The 22,163-nt window shown below is 41.7% G+C and overlaps 1 protein-coding gene across 2 annotated transcripts in view; it reads left to right on the forward strand.

Annotated features, from left to right (window-relative positions):
• The window catches only part of GLIS3 (GLIS family zinc finger 3), a 258,961-nt gene that overhangs the window by 5,389 nt on the left and 231,409 nt on the right, over window positions 1-22,163 (forward strand). For both annotated transcript variants that reach the window (XM_067543059.1, XM_067543058.1), the window contains exon 2: window positions 6,291-6,769. In XM_067543059.1, the coding sequence (XP_067399160.1) occupies window positions 6,385-6,769 (385 nt within the window). In that variant the 5' untranslated portion in view covers window positions 6,291-6,384. The remainder of the gene's footprint in view (window positions 1-6,290; window positions 6,770-22,163) is intronic.

Raw genomic sequence — 22,163 nt, forward strand, 5'->3', positions numbered from 1 at the left:
GCCTGCAGCTTGAATTTAACTCATACTACGTGGTTTACTGAGAGCAGACTCATGAGTCAGACGTGGATTTTAAGTAACTGTTGTCATGTTGTTAGTAACAATGATGTCAGCTAAATAAAATACAGTTTTCAAAACAGTGGGCCTAATCATGCTTCTGCAGACATCAGTGTGGACTAGACCTAGAGACCTAGAGTGGACTTTATCCATTTTTAAATGTTGTTTTTCAAACTATCAACAAAGTAAAAGGCTCATGTTTATATCACACATCTGATGATGTTATAGTAGAGCAAAATCTGTCCAATAAATTAATACAATCTCAGGACAGTTTTCATTTTATTGGTAATATTTTTGTATTTCTAAATTCTGAACTGGTAAGTCTAGTTGATTGAAAATATTACATTTAATACATTGGTTATTTACATGTTTCAGTTATAACTTTGTGTTCAATGACTACTAAAGATAAAATCAGTGACATGTTTGATGCAGTATACTTACGTTTTCCATGAATAATACTGTTGGAAGGGTGTTTTTAAAAAAAACAACAAAAAACCCCTCCCAAAACCCCTACTATTTTAAGAGCTGGTTATGGGTCTGATTTGACCGTCAGTTACTACTCGGCAAAACATTTAAGTATGCACTTAACTTTCAGAATGTGCTTAAGTCCCATTGACTTGTAGTTAAGCACAAGTTTTAGTGCTTTGCTGAACAGGGATGGTCTTAAGCACACACTTAAATGCTCTGCTGAACTGGTGCCTATGTGAGTAACAGGCATGACTAAAATGTCGTGAAATGATAAAAATCAGTGGGATATTGTAATACATGGCAATAATCTATCTGGATGGACAGACTAAACTATAGAGAAAGAGGAGTAGGACTATATATAAAAGATTCCATAGAATCCAATCAGATAAAATTTCTAAGTGATAAGGACCATACAGTAGAATGTGTATGGATACAGATCTGAAGCCACATACAAATCCTAGGAGGGTTATACAATCACAGAAATGTAGGGTAGGAAAGGACCTTGAGAAGTCATCAAGTCCAGCTCCCTGCACTGAAGCAGGACCAAGTAAATCTAGACCATCTCTGACAGGTATTTTGTCCAACTTGTTCTTAAAAACCTACAGTTACAGGGATTCCACAACTTTACTTAGAAGCCTATTCCAGAGATTGACTACCTTTGTAATTAGAAAGTTTTTCCTAATGTCTGACCTAAATCTCCCTTGCTGCAGAGTAAGCCCATTACTTCTTGTCCTACCTTCAGTGGACATGGAGAACAATTGATCACAGTCCTCTTTTTAACAGTTCTTAACATATCTGAAGACAGTAATCAGGTCCCCTTCAGTCTTCTTTTCTGCAAGACTAAACATGCCCAGTTTTTTTAATCTTTCCTGAGAGGCTTCCTGATTAGGAGAGGGATACTGTATGCTTAACGTTGACGGAGATAAGAGAGCAATTAAGTCATTATCTATATGTTTAATGGAAACAAAAATAACAATATCTGTTGTAATTTTTACATCCTTAGTTATTTCAGTTTCTCTCTGTGTGGACACACTCATTTTTGTATAATAGTGCTTTTATATTAATATAACTTCAGTTGTTTCCTTATCAGTTTAACAAAATCAATGTAAAGACACTGAAACAAGAGTGTGCACACACACAATTAAACTGAAATAACAGATGTGAGTTGCAATAATTTGCCATGTACACAAGCACTAAATGTAATAAAACTAATTATGGATGATTTAAACTACTACAGATATAAATTGGTCAAATTTTGCAAGGGGGCAAGGTTTAGAGAAGCGATTTCTCAGCTGCATAAATGGTAGCTTCCTGGAACAACTGGTTTGAGTGCACACAAGGAACAGGTCTTTCTCCAAGTCAGCCTGAAGTGCCACACAGGAATTGGTTCAAGATGTAACACCAGTTGAGTGACTATGTAGTAATGATCCCAATAAAATTAATTTCACCATTACTGAGAGAGAAGTCAAACAAAATCTAGCCCAGTGGCTTTACCGATGAGGAAGGGAATTAAAAACAGTCTATAGTAAAAAGTACAGAAATTTAAATTCTTATGTTTGGCAAGGAGGCTACTGAAGTACATGCAGACAGTCACAGAAACCATGTACACCATTAATCAAAAATGAAAGTAGGGTGGCTTGGAGGAAAAAACAAAAGCAACACCAAAAAAGCCCATCGGTGCTAAATGGCTGAGTTCAGGAGGTAAACAGGTATGCTGCAGAAAACAGAAATCCAACCCTAATGGAGCCAATAGAATGCAGCGTAAACTATGCCAGGTAAAGTGTATGAAGGAAATGGGGGTGAAGAGTAAATTAAAAGAGCAAATAGCCAAAGACACAGAAACATTCTCAAAGTATATCAGAAGCAAGAAGCCTAAGAGAGAATCAGTGGGTCTGCTAGGCTAGCTGGTAGTAAAAGGGAGAAAGAGTAGTCTGGTGGTTAGGGCACTAGCCTGGGACTCAGGAGATCCATGTTTAGTTTCCTGCTCTGCCAAATGTTTCCTCTATCACTTTGGACAAATCAATTCATCTTTCTGTGCCTCAGTTCCCCATATGTCAAATGGAAATAATAGCCCTTTCCTACCTCACAGCGGTGTTGTGAGGACACACACAATGAAGATTGTGAGGTAGTCAGATACTATGGTCAAGTGGGCAGGTAAGTACCTGCAACAGAAATAGGGGGAAACTAAGGAAGAAATTGCAGAGAAGCTAAATGACTTTATCTGCAGCTGCCTTCACCACAGAGGATATGGGGGACCTCTGCAGGTGCTGTAAGGTTGCTGTAGTTCAAAATATGACTTATGTGTATGTCTGGAAAAGGAAAAGAGACAGAGATGGTAAAGAGTAAATTAGACATTTTAAAATTAGCTTATTTTTTGAAAAGTTAAGGTGTTGTTAGTAGCACAGATAATTATAATTTAAATATATATTTATTTTGACAGTATCCCTTTAATATTGTTGACTAATGGGTATATTTTCCTCCATGCACATAAATATCAATCAGTACTAAAAGAAGTTACACATGACTGTCAAAAGAAGAACATATACTTAAGTATAACGGAAATTAATGAGTTATATTGGTACAATGGTTAGCTTGAAATCCAGTGAAGTATAGTAAATCTCTTCTGTAAGTATGAAAAACAGTAACAGATGATAGAAGTATGACAAAAACAAATCAGAGTATTGCAGCTTATTGTAGCATACTGTATTACAGAAAAAATAAGGAAGCTAGAGTATTAAAAACATGTGGAATATATTGACCTGGAGGTATATATATTGTGTAGAAATATTCTTCCATCAATTAATCTAAATACACTCTTGCTGAACAAAACTAATAAACCTGTCATGTATAATCTCCTCTTTATTATGTTTGCACTTTTCTAATGTAGTTAAAAATTATAGACAAGAATGATTTTGACTTGCTGCTGATTTATACTTCTGTAGTGTATAGCCTTGCCAACAGAATGACAGCTTTTTGTTTATAAGTTCTTTTCTAAAGAGCCACTCACCTGTGTTAGGGCAAGGTACATTCTGCTTACTAAAATGAACCTTGGGAATCTAAGAACATTCAGCTCTGTCTGTCCTTGGTTGAATTGCAAATTGTGATTTCTGCTGCAGCCATGCATGAAAATAAATGATATTGCTTTTAACCAATATGTTTTTTAATTTACATTCTTGTAATATGAAAAATTAACAATGAAAAATAAGGGAATAGGATTAGATCCTTCATTATTGAGTAACAAACAATGATATATATTTATGCGTGTGTGTGTGTGTATATATTTAATTTATATATATTAAACACACATACACACTCTCTCTCTCTCTCGATCTTCAAGGTGTTGAGCACTATATTCCCAGTTCACCAGAGCAGTTAAGTATATGCCTAGGTTTTTTGGGTAGGTCAAGGCCATAGTGCTCAGACCTTGTAGGACTGAAGTTCTGAACTCTAAGCGTGTGAGTAAAGTAGTCAGCGATGGTTCTCTGGGTATCTGGCACTGAGAGTCACCTTGTTACCCCTGTCTCCAGCATGAGGGAGTCTTGCTTGTGGTAACTGGGTATTAGCTCCCTCATACCACCAGCCTTTCAGCCACTCAGGCACTCTCCTCCAGGCTATGCCGTCTCTGTCTTGCAGGTTAACAAGAGATACATCCCAGTCTCCGAGTTCCTTTGAACTGTTCTCCTGTGATATCCAGCCCCTGATACTGGCTCCTTACAGAAATCCCAGATCCTCTGCTTCCAAAGGAGCAATGTACCTCAGTTTACTAGTCTGACTTTAAACCACCATTCCTGTATAACATGCAGCACTTGTGAGCACTTATATTAAAACAAAAGTAGCTTTATTTAAGAAAGAGTAGAGATTCAAGTAGAAATAAGACAGAGTGGTGGAAACAAATGGTTACAATACAAAACAAAATCATAAAACATAAACCTGGGTCTGCACTTATTAACAGTTACCTTTCCTATCTAATAAAGTAGATTTTCTCTCCAAAGTTCAGTCTGTTGCACAGTTGGTTGACTTTACAGGAAACAGGATACAAGCTTTCATGAAAACACCCTTGCTCCACAAGATATTTCCTTAGTGAATACAGAGCGTCTCTTCCCATTCTGTGATATACTGAAACAGTCTTTTATCTTTAGCCATAGACTTGGAGATCTATCTGTCTGTTGTAATGTTCCTTATTTATTTATTTACCTCCAACTGGTTTTGATTATAGTTGTCTCTTATGGCTTTCCATTGATAATCTTGGGATGGAGCAAGGCTAGACCATTAGCCTTGCATTATACCACTGGCTAACCAAAGAGCGGTGACAACTCTATCCTGTCTGAATTGGCTATTACCAAGACCATTAATCCCATAGTGATTAACTTTTACTCCAGGACCATAAAGCATACTTTTAATATAGTTACATTTTTCCTTAAATATTACCCGTACATATATCTGACAATGATAATGAGTCTTAATAAGTTATGAGCTTTGCATAGATACCTCGTGTTACTCTTTCTGGATAAACACCCTGCAAGACATGTGTTTGGTGTAGAGAGTTTCTCAGGTCTAAAATGAAAGTTGTTTGTAAAGGACAGGAGACCTTGTGCCAAGTGGCCTTGGTGTCACATAGTCCTGTGGTCTTCAATCATGAACCCTCTGGCCCTGAGTCCATTGGTTTCAATAGGACTACTCACATAGTTAAAGAAAAGCATGTGCTTACATGTTTTGCTGGATCAGGGACAGGGTGTTTAGTCTTTTGCAAGACAGAGATCTATGTGTCTGGATGAATATAAATATGTGTGTAATTTGAGCCTCAGGTTTGTGTGTGCAAACAGCAGTTGTGCAAACTAGTTAGCTAGGCATCTAGACTTAAGCATGTGCTTAACTTTAAACACCTGGATCTGGTGGTTAAAATTAAATATGTGCTTAAGTGTTTTACTGAAATGGGACCCAAATTATCCCATTTGTGTGATATCTTGACCCCCCTAATTTGCATCCACAAATGCAGCTTTTGTTCACAAATCTGTTTGTGTATGTGTAAGTGAATATACATAAAAATGTAAGTGGAAAAATACTGTGGGAAAAACTTGGATTTGGACAATTAAAAGGCTGCCTTTGAAAATTTGGCCCTATGCTTTATTATGGTATTAAAAATAGTCTAAATCTATAAAATTTACATCTTGATCCACCTTTGCAATGATTGCAATTATTTTTATGAATTTAGCACAGTAGTAGAGCAATCTTAACAGTATTTTTCCTAGTGGAATCCCATGCAGTGTGGTAGATTGCAGAGGGTTTTGTTTTGTTTTATTTTGTTTTGTTTCCCTGTTTTGCTGTATTTCTGACCTTTAGAATGTCAACTGGCATCTCTTTCATGTCCTGTATGTGCCTGAATATTGCTTGGCTGCTGTGTTTTGTTTTTCAGCACCTTTTTAATCAACAGACAGAAGAGCTGGCAGAGTGGGATAGTGGTGCTCATCCTGCTAATGACTTCCAATCAGCAGCTGCTTTTCACTCCAGGCTGACTTCCTTGATTTGCCCAGCATTAAACTCCCTTTCATGGCTGACAGCTGAAATTATTGTAAATATCTGTTTTTGAAGGGGCATGCTTTCTTATTACAGTTCGGAGTCATCATTTAGCCTCCTCCTCTCTCTTCGATTGTCTGCTTCTTGCTCATACTTTACGGCTCACAATCCTATACTTAAATATTGTGTACAGTCATGTCATCATTTATTATTTACCACAGTATAAAATATTTTTATTTATGTATTTTTAACAGGCATAATACTCGATGGATAACTTACTGACCTTGGACTGATGCCATTGGATTGTGGATTTGTATATCATATTTTGATCACAGCAACTACTTGACAATGAATGGGAGATCATGCAGTATGAGCCACCGGACATCACATACTCCTCATGGTCCTGGGATGATCAATGGACAACAAATTCCGCCTATCAGAGTTCATGCAGGAACACCTTGCCCATCTTCGAATAGCAGCACCCCAAGCCCAGCTATTGGAAATCTGTCTACCAGCCTTCATTTAAAGATGCCCCTTGGAGGAGGAGTAACTCCTCAGAGCAATATCACTGATAGCACCATCCACCTCCCTGCTTTAAGTCCCAGGAGACAAGTGGTTACAAATGGGAAGCCTTTATTCCAAGTCCCACAGCCTCCGGGGCTGCCAGCACCACAGTCTTTAAAGCCAAAGCAGCAGGAGTTTGGGAACACCTTCTACCCAAGCACAGTTAAAGGTAGGGGCATTTTCTAATGTTGTTATTACTATTTTTCTGATTATGATCCTTCCTTTGCTGCTATCTCATGCGTATCAGTATTGGCTTTTAGGAAATAAGGTCCAAATTCTATTGTTTTGTCACCCTTACTACCACTGAAAGCAGATACGCTGTAACGAAAACATATTACTGATGATTACACTGGATTTGCAATATTTAGTAATTGCCCAGAATTGTCGTGTTATCCAAAAAATGTCAGTGAGCCTATAATCAATGTATTGTGACTTTACTTTGCTACTGCAATGTCTTAGATCAACAAGTCCAGATGGTAATTTTATTTGCCTTTGTAGCAAAGTTGTGCAAGTGCTACAGGAAAAATTCCATAATGGATACAAGACTACAGCTTCTTATGAATGACTAACAACTGCTTATTGATGGAAGCAGCAAAGTTGTCAATACAGCGAGAGTCCTGTGGCATCTTAAAGACTAACAATTTAGGCATAAGCTTTCGTGGGCAGAAACCCACTTCGTCATCATCCGAGGAAGTGGGTTTCTGCCCATGAAAACTCATGCCCAAATAAATTTGTTAGTCTTTAAGGTGCCACAGGACTCTCGCTGTTTTGCTAAAAACAGACTAACACGGCTACCCTCTGGAACTCATCAATGTTGTCAATGTTTTTGGAGTGAGTGTGTTGCACAGTAGGTAAAACTCTTTAGATTCTTTGAAGGGCTACTGCCCACCCAACACCCTTCAACCGTGACTTATTGGTTGATTGCAATCCATTTTGGGGTACCATTGTATGGGTCATCCTAACAAGGTGCAGAGGTCAGTTCTGTTTAGATAGGCACTTGCTACTTCAGTGGCTGAAGCTCTGTAGTCTGCAAAACAAAGCTGGAACTAGGAGGATTTGATACAGGTTGGAAATATTGAGCCCCATTTTTGAGGTACTTTGGAAGAGAATTCCATATTGAATGAAAGAAAAAAGTTAAACTTTTTCAAACATCAGGAAAAGTTTTTGGTTTGAGTGAAAGTTCGGGGGGTTAGAGGGAATGTCTTATTTTATTCCAAATGGTTTGCTTCAGCTGTCTCTTGCTTTTCACAACTTTACTTTAAGCATGTGGCTGCAGTATTTGAGCATTTCTTGACTACCATGAATATGCCATGGCTCATAACAGGCATATTGGGCACATTGGAATTTTTGGAAAACTTTCCCTGCACTTTTACAATAAAGGATAAAGTGGGCTGAGAAAGCCAGGATCTTTTCTTTGGCATAGAAGGAAAAGCAAAATGTTTTAGGGCTACCTGGATATGTGAATTGCTTTTGTAAAGTTATTTATAATAGGTATTGGTGCTGAAGTCAAGAAAAGAAAACTGTAATAATCTAAATTAAAAGATGCTTGCTCAGTATACTGGCAGTTACTATAAAGGGTACCTTTCTATTTTATAACTATGTTGCAAAAGTTCAAAAGAAAATGTTATTCAGTAGGGTACTCACCTTCTGTCCTATTAACAATAATGTTTTGTAACATATTTGTGTATGGAAAGACTCCATAGTGTTTTTTTTTCTTATTCTCTGGATAAGAAAGGCAAGTCTGAACAGGAACTATTGTATGTCTCTTACTTCAGTTAAGTATTATCTTACTTCATTTGTGTTACTGATTTCGTAATATGGCTACAAGTACAATGTTAAGGTATTTAATAAAGAAAATATTAGATTTTTCATTACATAAAATATAAAAAAATAGACAGAATTTATTGTTAGGTATGTATATTTCCATGTATCTATATTTGCTACATGTCAGGCATTTGCACATATTAATTAAGTTCACAAAAATGCATGCGTGCAATTATGTGTGCCTAACTTTGAAAATCTGTTCCAGAATCTTTACAAGGATATAGTGATCTTGAGAATCATATCTTCATCTGAAAATTTTGAAACTGATACTCTTACAAGTAACCCTTAAGTGAAATGTATTTATTTATTTATAGATTGATCAGTAGATACACACACACACACACACACACTTGTATTTCTGTTCATTTGCTTTGTGTATTTGTTCACAAAGCGCTGTTAATCAATTTCACTTTTTATTTAATCCCAGGATATTCACAAAGTTGAAAGTGACACTAAGAGGCAGCAGGCAGGAGTGGGCTGAGATAAAAGGGATTAGGGCAGGAGGGAAGAGAAGTGGGCCTGGGCCTGTTTGGTGTTGCTTTGGGGCCTGCCTAAAAGACCCTTTGAAATATCAACAGGGAGCAGAAAAGTCTTATAATTAAAAAAATAATAATTAGAAAAAATTCCAGGATATATTATTTAAAGGGAGTTCTCTAAGGAAAATAAATTTTTAAAATTTACCATTTTCAAATAATCAAGTTGACACTGTCCCTTTAAAGTGTAGTTTATGCTCAGAAAAATGACTCTGTACAAATGGCATGTTCTTCAAGTGATGATCCCTATGTGGAGTCCATCATGGGTATGCATGTGCTCCATGTGCCAAAGCCAGGACTGTTGAAAGCAATGTCCGTCGACCCACATGCACACCTTGCATTGCCCACGTGGTGTGTCTGAGGTTTTACATGTCTGCACAGGTCGATGCCCCCTCACTTTCCTCTTACCGTCGCATGGATAGAGTCGGAACATCTTCTTCTCCTCTTCAGACCTGAGTAGCAAGTAAATGTTTTCATTGTTAGCAGTAGAATAGTTAGTAAATCATTAGTTGATCGTTAGCAGATGGATAGTAAGTCATTTTATATATATATATATATATATATATATATATAAAAGATAGAGTTAGATAGAGAGTTAGTTTTTCCCCACCCCCTCTTCGTCTCAGGGAGTATGCCAAAGCAGGTGGGCTTCAAGAGCTGTGCCTCGTGCCCACGGTTCTTCTCAGTAAGCAACAAACATTTGCGCTTCTTATGTTCTTTGGGGGAATCTCATTGTGTCACGGTGCTCCATCTGCCGCTCTTTCCTGCTCAGAACGCGAGAAGTGAGGCAATTCAGATTTTAAACATTCCTTTTGGAGGAAGCTATGCGTCTGCGTGTGTACCAAAAGGTGGCACCAATAGACTCCCTGGAGCGCCCACCTGCGCTGATGGCACCAGTGTTGCCAACTGTATTGGTCCCGGCGGAGCTATCAACTCTGTCAAAGTCACAGAAGAAGAAACATAGTCATGGGCACAAGAGTGGATCCCTAAGAGGGACCACCTCTAAACGCCATGTTCCCTCCCTGAGCCATGACCAGCCGGGCAAGACATCGCGGGTAGATTCGGTGACTCCAGTGCCCAAAAGAGCTAAAGATGACAAGAAAACAAAACGTTGTCAGCCTGTCCATATCTGAAGCTCCTATGGAATATGGACCATCCACGAGTCCACTGTAACTGGTACCTCATACTCGGGGATGGCTATCCCCTTTGATCCCCACAGTGGAACTCTGTAGACCTGTGAAGGGCTCAGCTCACAAGGACCCACAGGATAACATACGGGCACTGTCTCCGGCTGATGAACTGCTTCCGTTGCACCACCATCCAGTGCGAATATATATCATTCCACCTGTACCACCGGGCCCACAACCACATACAGTCTCGCAACCTCAGCTGACAATACAGCCACTACAGGTTCCGCAACCTCCACTGGTTTCATATGTAACAATGGCATCGCCACTACCAGAGCCGTCAGAATCCGACTGGTTATCTGAACCAGAGCACCATTTTTCCCCACAACACAGCCCAAGATGGCATGCGTCCGCACAAATGCCACCACAGCAGCAATGGTTTAGATACCCGCAGGACTTTTATGCAAGCTCAGATAGACCCCGTTTGCAAGGGTGGGACCCTTATTATGACCGGGCAACAACCTTTCATCCCCCATCAGTATATACTGCACCATCGATATCTGGGGAATACACAGAAACCTCGGTACCACCGGTACCATTCAGGACTGATGGATCCACCACCCCCTACGGGAGCCTCATTGTCTCTGGACGATGCTATCATTTCGTCATCTGCATCACCACCGGATCAGAGCCAATATCAGGAGCTGTTACGGCACATGGTGACAACCCTAAAACTAACAGCAAAAGACATCACAAAGTTGCAGGATGAGTTCCTAGACATCCTTCAGCCGTTGAGTCCAGCTAGGACAGTGCTACCAATCCATAAGGCTATCTTACAGCCAGCGCAGGTGATCTGACACATCCCACCCAAACGGGCCAAACACAGATATCTGGTACCGGCCAAGAATGCAGACTTTCTTTTTATGCACCCACCACCTAACTCACTGGTGGTTCGAGTCGCGGTACAGCGGCCAGGCAACAACACCCTAGAGCCACCTCTCCAGACCCAGCTGCAAAAAAGTTAGATCTTGCTGATTGCAAGATATATTGTTCGGTGGGCCTTCAATTTTGTATAGCCAGCAACCAAGCCACACTGGCAAAATATGATTTCCAGTCTTATTCTAGACTAGCAAAGTTCCAGACCTCACTGCCAGAGGACAAATATGGAGAATTTAAGGCCTTAATAGAGCAAGACAAATTGGTCTCCAAAGTCATCCTCCAGGCAGCAGTTGATGCAATGGATACAGTGGCACGATCACTTGCATCAGGACTTATTCTATGATATGACTTCTGGCTACAGACCTCAGGGTTTCCAAAGGAAGTTCAAATGACATTGGAAGATTTACCACTTGATAATCAAAAATTGTTTAGTGACAAGACAGATGAGAGCCTCCATTCCCTGAAAGACTCCAGGGCTACTCTTCGATCACCGGGCCTGTATACACCTGGTCCCACCAGATTCCAATATCAACAAGCTTATTGGTCTCAATATCAAGGCCCAATTATCAGGCCTATCAATCCTACCCTCCATGTCCTCGGGAGCAACAACGCCAACAGCAAGGACCACAGTGCCCTCGCCACTCTTCAGCTACCATGCCTGCGGCCTCTATCCTACACCAATGCCCTAGACAACATTTTTGACTTTCATCAAGAGAACTGTGAACCACTTACCGAACCAAACTTGGCCTTATTCATTCAATTTGGAGGCCATCTTGCTAGTTTTTTTGACAAATGTAGCAAGATTGCAACCAACCAATGGGTGCTAAACATTGTACAACAAGGCTACTCCATAGAGTTCCATACCTTCCTGTCCCACTGCCCACCATGAGCAATCAGAGTGGATGCCAAGCAAATCTATCTTCTACACCAGGAGACACTAATACTACTAAAAAAGGAAGCGATAGAATGACTTCCCTCCTGCTACAGGAACCGTGGGTTCTACTCCCCCTACTTCATCATTCCAAAGAAAGTAGGAGATCTCAGAGCCATTCTGGACTCACGGGTGCTCAACAGATTCCGCTTTCGGATGATAACGATACCGCAAATCACCCTCTCCCTCAATCAAGGAGCCTAGTTTGCGACTCTCAATATGAAAGATGCATATTTTCATATAGACATCCACCTAGCCCACTGCAAATTCCTCCGCTTCTAAGTCGGGCTCTCATAATCAGTTCCACATTCTCCCCTTCAGCATAGCTATGGCACCGTGAGTGTTCACAAAAGTCTTCGCTGTCGTGGCAGCTTACATGAGACGATGAGGCCATTCTCTGCTTCCTTACCTAGACGACTGGTTACTGGGGGCATCATCACACGAATGCCTAGTAGTGACTATCCAAACGCTACAGAATCTGTTTGCCGACCTCAGCATTTGTATCAATAGGGACAAATGCACACTTGTTCCTACCAGAAACCTCACGTTCATTGAAGCCACACTGGACTCTTGGGTAGCACGGGTGGTCCTTCCCAAAGACCACTACACCGCTCTCATGAACATTATTGCACGAGTGCAGAATCACACACACACACGTGTTCGATGATGCGTATCCCTCCTGGGACACATGGCAGCATCTACTTTGGTCACGCCGTATGCTCGATTCCACATGCACTGCCTTTAACATTGGTTACGACCTGAATAAGGACCACCCAGGCAAATGGGTCTCCCTCCCGCCAAAAGTGCTAGCCTCCCTGATATGGTGGTGGGACCCCTCCAAAGTTTTGGTGGGCATACCCTTCCGCCAACCCAACCATATATTATCCTAATAACAGATGCGTCTCTAGTGGGCCGGGGAGCCCACATATATGGCAACCCAGCTCAAGGACTTTGGTTCCCCAGAGATGTGAAGATTCATATCAACATCCTAGAAATGGGAGTGGTTCAACGTGCATGCAACACCCTCCTTCCCCTACTCCAGGGCAAACACTTCCAGCTCCTGTCAGACAACATGTAGATGGTATACTATGTAAACAAGTAAGGTGGGGCCAAAGCCCTGTCCCTATGCCAGGAAGCAGACCACCTATGGAACTGGTGTAAGAGGTACAATATAACATTACAAGTGACACACTTACTGGGAACAGACAACATCCTTGTGGACGAACTCAGTCGCTCCTTCAATTGCTCCCACGAATGGGAACTCCATGACCTCCCTCTTCAGACTATTTTCCGACAGTGGAGAACCCCGACATGGGACCTCTTTGCCTCAGTGACAAACAACAAACTTCCCCTCTTCTGCTTTGGGGTGCCTTGGGACAGGGGACACAGGGCAATGCCTTTCTCATTCAATGGGTGCCGGACCTCCAGTATGCCTTTCCTCCCCTTCTGCTCATTCCTCTGGTACTCAACAAACTGAAAGAAGATCAGGCACAGATCATACTCATAGCTCCATCTTGGCCCAGGCAGCACTGGAATTCGGACCTACAGCACCACTGAATACCTCTGCCCCTCATACTGAACCTACTTACTCAACAGAGCGGCTGCATTCAGCACCCCAACCCAGCACCACTCCACCTCACAGCTTGGTCTTTGGATGGGGCTCGCAGGTAGACAATGCCTGCTCTTTCCCAGTGCAACAGGTACTCACATACAGCCGCCATCTCATGATCAGGGCTTGTTACCAGGCCAAATGGAGATGTTTTACTCAGTGGGCTTCAGATAGCCGTCACCCCTTATCAGCCATGAACATTCCAACTGTCCTAGACTACCTCCTCTCCCTACAACAGCTAGGGCTCTCGCATTCCTTTATAAAAATTCACCTAGTGGCCATTAGTGCTTTCCTCCCACCTGTGGAGCATTCCTCTGTTTTAGTCATCAAACTGTTGCTAGGTTTATGAAAGGTTTACTTAATTTGTTCCCAACCATCACAGATCGCACGCCAGTCTGGGACCTGAACTTGTCCTTTCCATACTTACTAAGCCACCCTTTGAATCCCTATCCTCCTGTGCTCTTCTGTTTCTATGAAGATAATCTTTCTCATGGCTATTACCTCAGCTCGCCACATTAGTAACTAACGGCCTTGATGGCAGACCCTTCTTTTACCATCTTTCACAGGGACAAAGTATCACTGAGGCTTCACCCCACATTTCTCCCTAAAGTAGCCTCCCACTTTCACCTAAACCAAGTTATTCACCTCCCTGTTTTTTACCCTAAGCTGCATTCCTCTACAAGGGAGAGGACCCTACACTCCCTTGATGTCAGATGGGCGCTAGCCTTTTACTTACAACGCACTTGCCCCTTCAAAACCTCCCCAGAACTCTTTTTGGCGATAGCAGACAGCTGCAAGGGGCGTGTGCTCTCTTCTCAGCATATCTCCCATTGGATCATTCATTGCATAAAAGAATGCTACTCACTCTGTCAAGTTCAGCTTCCACCTCATATCAGAGCATAGAGCTCCACAAGAGTATAAGCAACCACGACAGCCTTCCTTGCCGATGTCCCATGGCAAGGTATTTGCAAAGCAGCAACTTGGACTTCCATACACACATTCACTTTGACTAATGCCGCCTCTACTGACATGCCAGTGGGCACTGCAGTCCTACAAACTCTGGCATCTACAGAGCCCTAGCCCCGACTCCATACTAGTTACTGCTAGCTACACTCCCACGATGGAATCCACATAGGGACCATCACTTGAAGAAGAAGGGGAGGTTACTTACTGTAACCGATGGTTCTTCAAGATCTGTGGTCCCTATCTGGATTCCAATCCCATCCCTTGTCTCCTTTGCTTAGGGCTCGATGCCTGGGTGTAACAGGAAACTGAGGGGGCATTGACCCGCGCAGACATATAAGACCTCGGACACACCACGTGGGAAACTCGAGGTGTGCATGTGGGTCGGCAGACACTGCTTTCAACAGTTCTGGCTCTGGTGCATACATAGCCCCATGATGGAATCCAGATAGGGACCACGCATCTCGAAGAACCATCAGTTACAGTAAGTAACCTCCCTTTATTATGTAACCTATCTGCTCCCTATATCTTTTTCAGTTGATTGCTCTTTACTTTTCTGGCAAAAATAAATATTTTCCTGTTTTTTACTCCTCTTATCCCTACATTTACATAGTCAATAGTTATATCAAAATAAGCTGGATTCTGTTCTGTACATCATCTGTACATCTCTACATCATCTATAGAATTGTTAACTAAGTTACACTTGCAGATTCTTCATTAATGGTAATGATGCGAGAACCAAAAATAAGCAAGTGTGACTTTTATATCCCATGTGCAGAAACCTCTGTATCAGAAATTTAATTAATGCCCTTACATCTAGTCTGTAAACTTCTTGAAGCAGAAGCTGTCTTTATTCTATTGGGAACATATCATATTTGCTTATGGCACTCTATGTGGATGTTCAAAATGCTGCTGCAAAGATCATTCTCCTGGAACATTGCTTTGATCATCTCACCCCCTTCTTTGCATCCCTCCACTGGCTCCCCCTTCTCCATCGCAACAAGCACAGACTACTTGTCTGCACTTTTGAGGCTCCTAATCCCATCCCATCTAATGTCTCTTACACAGTATTGAGATCGTAGAATCATAGAAACATAGAATATTAGAGTTGGAAGGGACCTCAGGAGGTCATCTAGTCCAACCCCCTGCTCAAAGCAGGACTCACCTCAGCTATATCATCCCAGCCAGGGCTTTGTCAAGCCTCAGCTTAAAAACCTCTAAAGATGGAGATTCCACCACCTCCCTAGGTAACCCATTCCAGTGCTTCACCACCCTCCTAGTGAAAAACTTTTTCCTAATGTCCAACCTAGACCTCCCCCACTGCAACTTGAGACTGTTGCTCCTTGTTCTGTCATCTGCCACCACCGAGAACAGCCTAGCCCCATCCTCCCTGGAACCCCCTTTCAGGTAGTTAAAGGCTGATATCAAATCCCCCCTCATTCTTTTCTTTTGCAGACTAAACAAGCCCAGTTCCCTCAGCCTCTCCTCATAAGTCCTGTGCTCCAGCCCCCCAATCATTTTTGTTGCCATCCGCTGGACTCTCTCCAACTTGTCTACATCCTTTTTGTAGTGGGGGGCCCAAAACTGGACACAATACCCTAAATGTGGCCTTACCAATGCCGAATAGAGGGGAATAATCACTTCCTGTGACCTGCTGGCAATGCTCCTCCTAATGCAGCCCAATATGCTATTAGCCTTCTTGACAACCAGGGCACGCTGCTGACTCATATCCAGCTTTTTATCCACTGTTACCTCCAGGTCCTTTTCTGCAGACCTGCTGCCTAGCTCGTCGGTCCCCAGCTGTGCATGGGATTCTTCCTTCCTAAGTGGAGGACTCTGCACTTTTCTTTGTTGAACCTCATTAGATTTCTTTTGGCCCAATCCTCCAGTTTAGGTCCTTCTGTATCCTATCCCTACCTTCCAGGGTATCGACCACTCCCCTCAGCTTAGTGTCATCTGCAAACTTGCTGAGGGTGCAATCTACCCCATCCTCCAGATCATTAATGAAGATGTTGAACAAAATCGGCCCTCATCTTCATTCCACACATGATGCCTGTCTTGACTGCCCATTTTTATAATATTCCAACAAGCACCTCCAGGGTTTCACCCATGCCTCCCCTAATGCATGGGAGGAGCTCATTGTAAATTCTGAAAAGACAATTCATTATCCTCCTTCAGATCCCTCCTTAAAACTATGCTTTTCAGTGATGCCTACAAAAATCTCGACAATGCTGAGGCAGCTGATTAGCTGTGCCCACTGTTGTCATGCTGACCAGTGCTAACTCATTGTTTTCTTGTTCTTCCCCCATCTGCTTGATTTATCCACTTTTTGTCTGTAGTTTTACATTTAGATTGTAAACTCTTCAGGGTAGGAATAGGAACTACCTCTTTGTTACATGTTTGTATGACAGTAGCACCTAAAGGGTACATACTAGGGTCTGACCCAAAGCCTATTAACTTCAGTGGGCATTGGATAAAAGCTATAGTGCAGAGGTCCCCAAACTGTGGGGCTAGGGCTGCACAGAGAAACGTTCAGGGGGGCCAGCCCCCATGGGGGGCAGGGAGGGAGCACCACTCATCCCCGCTCTGCCCCCAGCCGTGGCTCCGTTCCTGGCCCTCGCCCTGTCCCCAGTTCTGCCTCTAGTTTCGGCCCCTGTTCTGCTTCTGGCCCTACTCCCAGCGCCAGATCCACCCCCACCCCTGGCCCGGTCATTGCTCCAACCCCAGCGTCAGCCCCCAGCCCCACCTGCAGTCCCACTCCCAGCTACAGCCCCATACTCAGCTCTGGCCCCAACCATTGCCCTGTTCCCAGCCCCAGGGGGAACGAGGTGTGGACAGGGTACGGGCAGGCATGACATTAAAAAATTTGAGAACCACTGCCGTAGTTCTTTTATTGTTTTGATAGTTTTTGTACCAGAAGGAAATATACACATAAGATCAGTGTACGTTTATCATCAGCACAATTCAAAGCACCACCAAGACATTAAGAAATCAGCTCAGAAGGAACACAAAAAATGTGCCCATACCACTACTGCTCTGAATAGCATCATGGTTTTGTTTGGTCTGGCAATTTTTATAATTTTTTGTCAGATAAATTTATTAGAGTATAATGAGTCTGAAGAGTAAAATGACATAGAGTCCATTAATCTATTCTGGGTAGGATTTTCAAAAGTGTTCAGGGCTATCTCTAATGCCATTGAGGGGATTTAGTTTATGCATCTTGTGGCCAGCTTTGCAAATCACAACTAAATACTTCATTTTTGTTAATGACTTGGGCAAACTCTGGGCCTGCACCATTGAAGACAATGGTAAAACTGCCCCTCATCTTAATGGAAGCAGTATCAAGCCCTCTCTCTGTCTTTAAACTCCAACAGCATCTGCCTTTTAAAAATAAGTGGTTGATGTTGATGTAGTCATGGCTAAGACTTTCAGCAGGTCTGAAAAACAAGAGTCACTCAGAACTCACCGAAAGCAGCATTTAGGGCACAAACTGTGCTTCATTGTAGAACAAACAAGTAAAAGAACTAGTTGTATGCAGTGCTGCTAGAAGGAGTCAATTTTCTGGAACCTTCTGTTATTGGGAGTCCCCTCCTGCTCCCGACAGCCTGGGCCTACAGTTGTCAGGATGAGGTGGCATGTAAGCCCTATTCTGGTCTGGTAAACTGACTTGTTTCTTTAATGGGATAGTCTTATCTTTTCATGTTCCTTACTACACGCCCACAAGTACTCAAACTCAACAAAGGCCTCAATACAATTATTGAGAAGATGTGAAGGTGAGACAGAAATCTTCTTAGCCATCAATTACTCATTGATGTACTCAGAGATCATGTGGTACAAAAAATAAAGATCTCTCTCTGAAAGTGATGAATACTTAATGAAAGGGTCTATAACTTCAAAGGGCTTTATAGTTTCTCCTGCAATGCTGGTGAAAACTTGGCTGATTACAGACTTAGGGCTGGATTTTCCAGTCCACTAAGGCCAACACAAAGTGGCCTTAAAGCAGCAAAAGATGGTTAGTGGAGAATTCCCATCATGCAAGGAACCTCTTTTCTGGCATACAGCTGATGGAGATGGCTGTGCTGCTGCTACACCATCCAATCCTCCTATACCCAGGGTAAGGAAAGAGGGGGTAGATAAGGGCCAGGGCATGGACAGGGCAAAGAAAGGAGGGGTGTGTCAGAGTGATAGTCTACTACATCCAGTCCTCTAGGGATCTTACGGTAGTGGCATAAGTTTGGCTCCCCCATGAAGCAATAACTTGCACCAGGACTGAGCACGTCTGAATCAGGGAGCTGCAACCAGCTCCTTGTGGCTACCACATTAAATGTAGTGGAGAATCAGGGCCTTAGAATCAAACATGGCCTTCCGTTGCACCAGTAAAACTCTGTTGAAGTCAATGTAGTTGAAGTGCAGGGAGGTAACGGCAACTTGAATCTGGTCTTTGGAGTGTGACGTGGACATATTTGAGATAGGTTATAAAAAAAAAAAAAATCCAAGTATATTTGTTAGTAAAACTACCAAACTAGAGCCGCTTAACAAAAAACAAAACCCTGTTCAGATAAATGTTGAACAAGTTGTGCTTTCATTTACACAGCCATGTAACCTTATCAAAAGTCTCTTCCATCTCTAATTCCTGTGATTCTAACAAACACAAAGCTTGTTGCTTGGCCCATCTGATAGTTTTGGGTTTGATTTCTGTTGTATTTTCACTGAAAATGTGATAGACAGAAAATTATGTGCAATAAAGTGGGACATGCTTGATACAAGAGGTCATTAAGGGATTGTTTCCATGAACAATTAGACCAAAGCAAACTGGGATGTGTATCTGCCCCATTCTAGCTTGCTGCGGCCTAACTGTCCATGTTCTCCCTGCTGACACATGTTAACAATTCATTAGAGTGTTTTGATCTAGTCTGTCACAATTCAGGCAACTGCATCTATATTTCCCTTCAGTGATTCAGCAAGGGCACTCACTCTCAGGCATCCAGCTTCACAGCAGTTGCTTTTCTTGTGTGGAGACCTGCATCTCTCTCTCTCTTTTCTGTCCGGATTATCTCCAGGTTGCATGTTTCCCTGCCTTTCCTGAGCTATTCCCAACAAAAGACAGGCTTCCTACACAGGCCTACTTGCTTTCTCTTCAGAGACGAATAACAGAGCGATGGTCAACAGTTATGAGTTACCACATGGCATTTCCTATGAAAGCCTACTTTTAAAGGCACTATAGAGACAACATATTAAAAATAATAGAAGAACGTACACACGTGCTAATAAGCTTACTGGAGATCACCCCAACTCTAACATGGCCTCTGGCAGGTGATTAGTCTTTCAAGGGAGTCTCTTCTATGGTAACAAGTTCATAGCTGATAGTCAAATTACATTAGGAATTACATTAGCACCCAAAGTTATGTACAATCTCATAATACCACATAAACAATTGCATTTTTAATACAATGGACCCCAAACTTATTACATCTAGTTCAATAAGGTTTAACTTAATTTCATAAGGTTTATCCAGGATATTGTCAGTCTGTGATCAGCTCATAGCACTCTAATGAACTGTTAAAATGTGTCAACAAAGTGCACATGAACAGTTAAACTGTAGCAGGTTGCTGTGGGGTAGATTCACACTCCTGCTTACTGCAGTCTCTAATTGTTCATGCAGACAAGCCCTAAGATGCTTCCTCACTGTAAGAAAAAAAAATTGTCAATCATGCCAAGGTTTTTGTACTAGCTATGGAAAAAGGAGCAGCTCTCAAACTGTTAAGCTGTGTGAGAACTGTGAACTTGGTCAGCAAGGATCATTTGTCCCTAGTTATCAACAAAGGTTTGTTTTACTAGGAACAATAACTGCACAGGTTCGTGAGGAGTGTTATGTGCAAAAGCGTTAATCAGTAAGTAGCTTGAGCCACATTCAAAATCTTTTACATAGTTATTTTGCTCTTTAATACTGTTGTTTTTATGTGGCAGTTGGCACAATCTGAAAAAGAAGTTCATCAGTATGCTGAAGGGCTCCTTACACGGAAAGCTTAATTCCGTCTTATTTTTTTTCCAGTTGTTCTCTTTAATCAGTTTTCAACAGTTTATAAGCCTGATTATTGACAATGTTTAAGCAGCAGTGAAGTGATTAAATGATACTGATCTTAGTTTGTATGCACATACTTCAGCAGACTTGACATGGTTAAAAAAAACCCAACAAGACTTGATTACAAAGAGATCACAAATGGGGACTTTGGGCAGTGGGCTGGGAGATGCATTTGAAGACAACAAAAAGAGGCCTGGGTGAATTCTTCAACCATATTTGGCTTTTGCCAAAAGAACACAAGTTAGTGAATGAAACTCCCAGAGCTTAATTACAACAACCCATGCAATAGTATTTGTATGGATTGGATAAAGATGCTGGAAAAAAATATAAGATGAGAAAAATTCACTCTGGGACTTGACATACTGCAGATAGAGTGTAACTGGGGTTTATTTCCCCTGATTTCCATTTACACTATAGTAGGTACATTATTGTTGCAAGAGGTTCCTTTGGCAAAGTTTGTTTCAGAATGCAATTTGTTTTGCATTTGTCATGCTTCAAATTTAACTTAACCTTTAAACCACCTTGAGCATAAATGATGTATTTGACATGCAGTTTTTCAAGTACACTATCACACAACACCCAAGTGATTCCCAGGAGTCATTTTTGAGGAGTCTTAAAAAAATGATCTCAAGCATGAACTTCTGGTTCTTTTTTTTTAATTATTATTTTAATTAAAGAAAATACAAACAGACAAGGGAACTAGCAAACATATAGAGACACATATGCAAAAGGCTCCAGGCAACTTCCAAATGTCTCTCAAGAGTATTAGTACTTGTGCCAAAATGGATCTACTTTTATATAGGAACTCTAAAATCCCTCGAGTATTAGGCATAATTTCAGCACTTATCCATTCTATGTTAGAATTTAATTTAACTCCTGTTATATTCAATCCCTAACCTTTTTTTCTAGAGCTTTGTAGGTTATGGCAATTAGTTTTAAAATAAATCACATTTATCCAAAATACAGCAGAGCAGAAAAGTCCAGTCAAACAAAACACATCTACAAACTCCTGAGGCCAAATTCTCCTTTGTTACCGTGGTGCAATCCAACTGCAGGCAGAGGGCGTTGTTCAGCACTGTCACATGCCACCTTGTGCTTCACCCTGTAGGCAGGTTATAGCAGTGAAAAGTCCCTGAGAACTCTAATTTGATGGAGACCTGGAGCTGGTTAATGCAGCCCCCAAAGTGGGCATTACTGGCTATTGAAGAGGCATGGGTAGGCCGCAAGGGGGAATGATACGCTGATTCAGCAAATTCCATGGGGCAGCTCTTAGTAGTGGGGTTCTTCGAGAGCACTAGTTGTAAATTAGAAATGCCCTCCCTAGTATAATCCTTGGAGAATGATGACAATGCAAATGCCACCTGCCCTCTTTGGAGAGTGACTCCTCTGGGGGCTCGGCCACTCCCACTGGTGCAGAGATGTGGGTGTGCATGCATTTTACATCCCTCTACACCACCAAACATGAATTGAGCTCACTGGGTTTACATCAGAGTCACAGAGTGGAAAATTTGGCTCCTTAACTTTAAAATGTTTTTAAAACCTAGATAAAACACAA

The sequence above is a fragment of the Emydura macquarii genome, unplaced genomic scaffold, assembly GCF_026122565.2.
Source record: "Emydura macquarii macquarii isolate MOO-44397 ecotype Brisbane River unplaced genomic scaffold, CSIRO-AGI_Emac_v2 contig_767, whole genome shotgun sequence".
NCBI classification, from domain to species: Eukaryota; Metazoa; Chordata; order Testudines; family Chelidae; genus Emydura; species Emydura macquarii.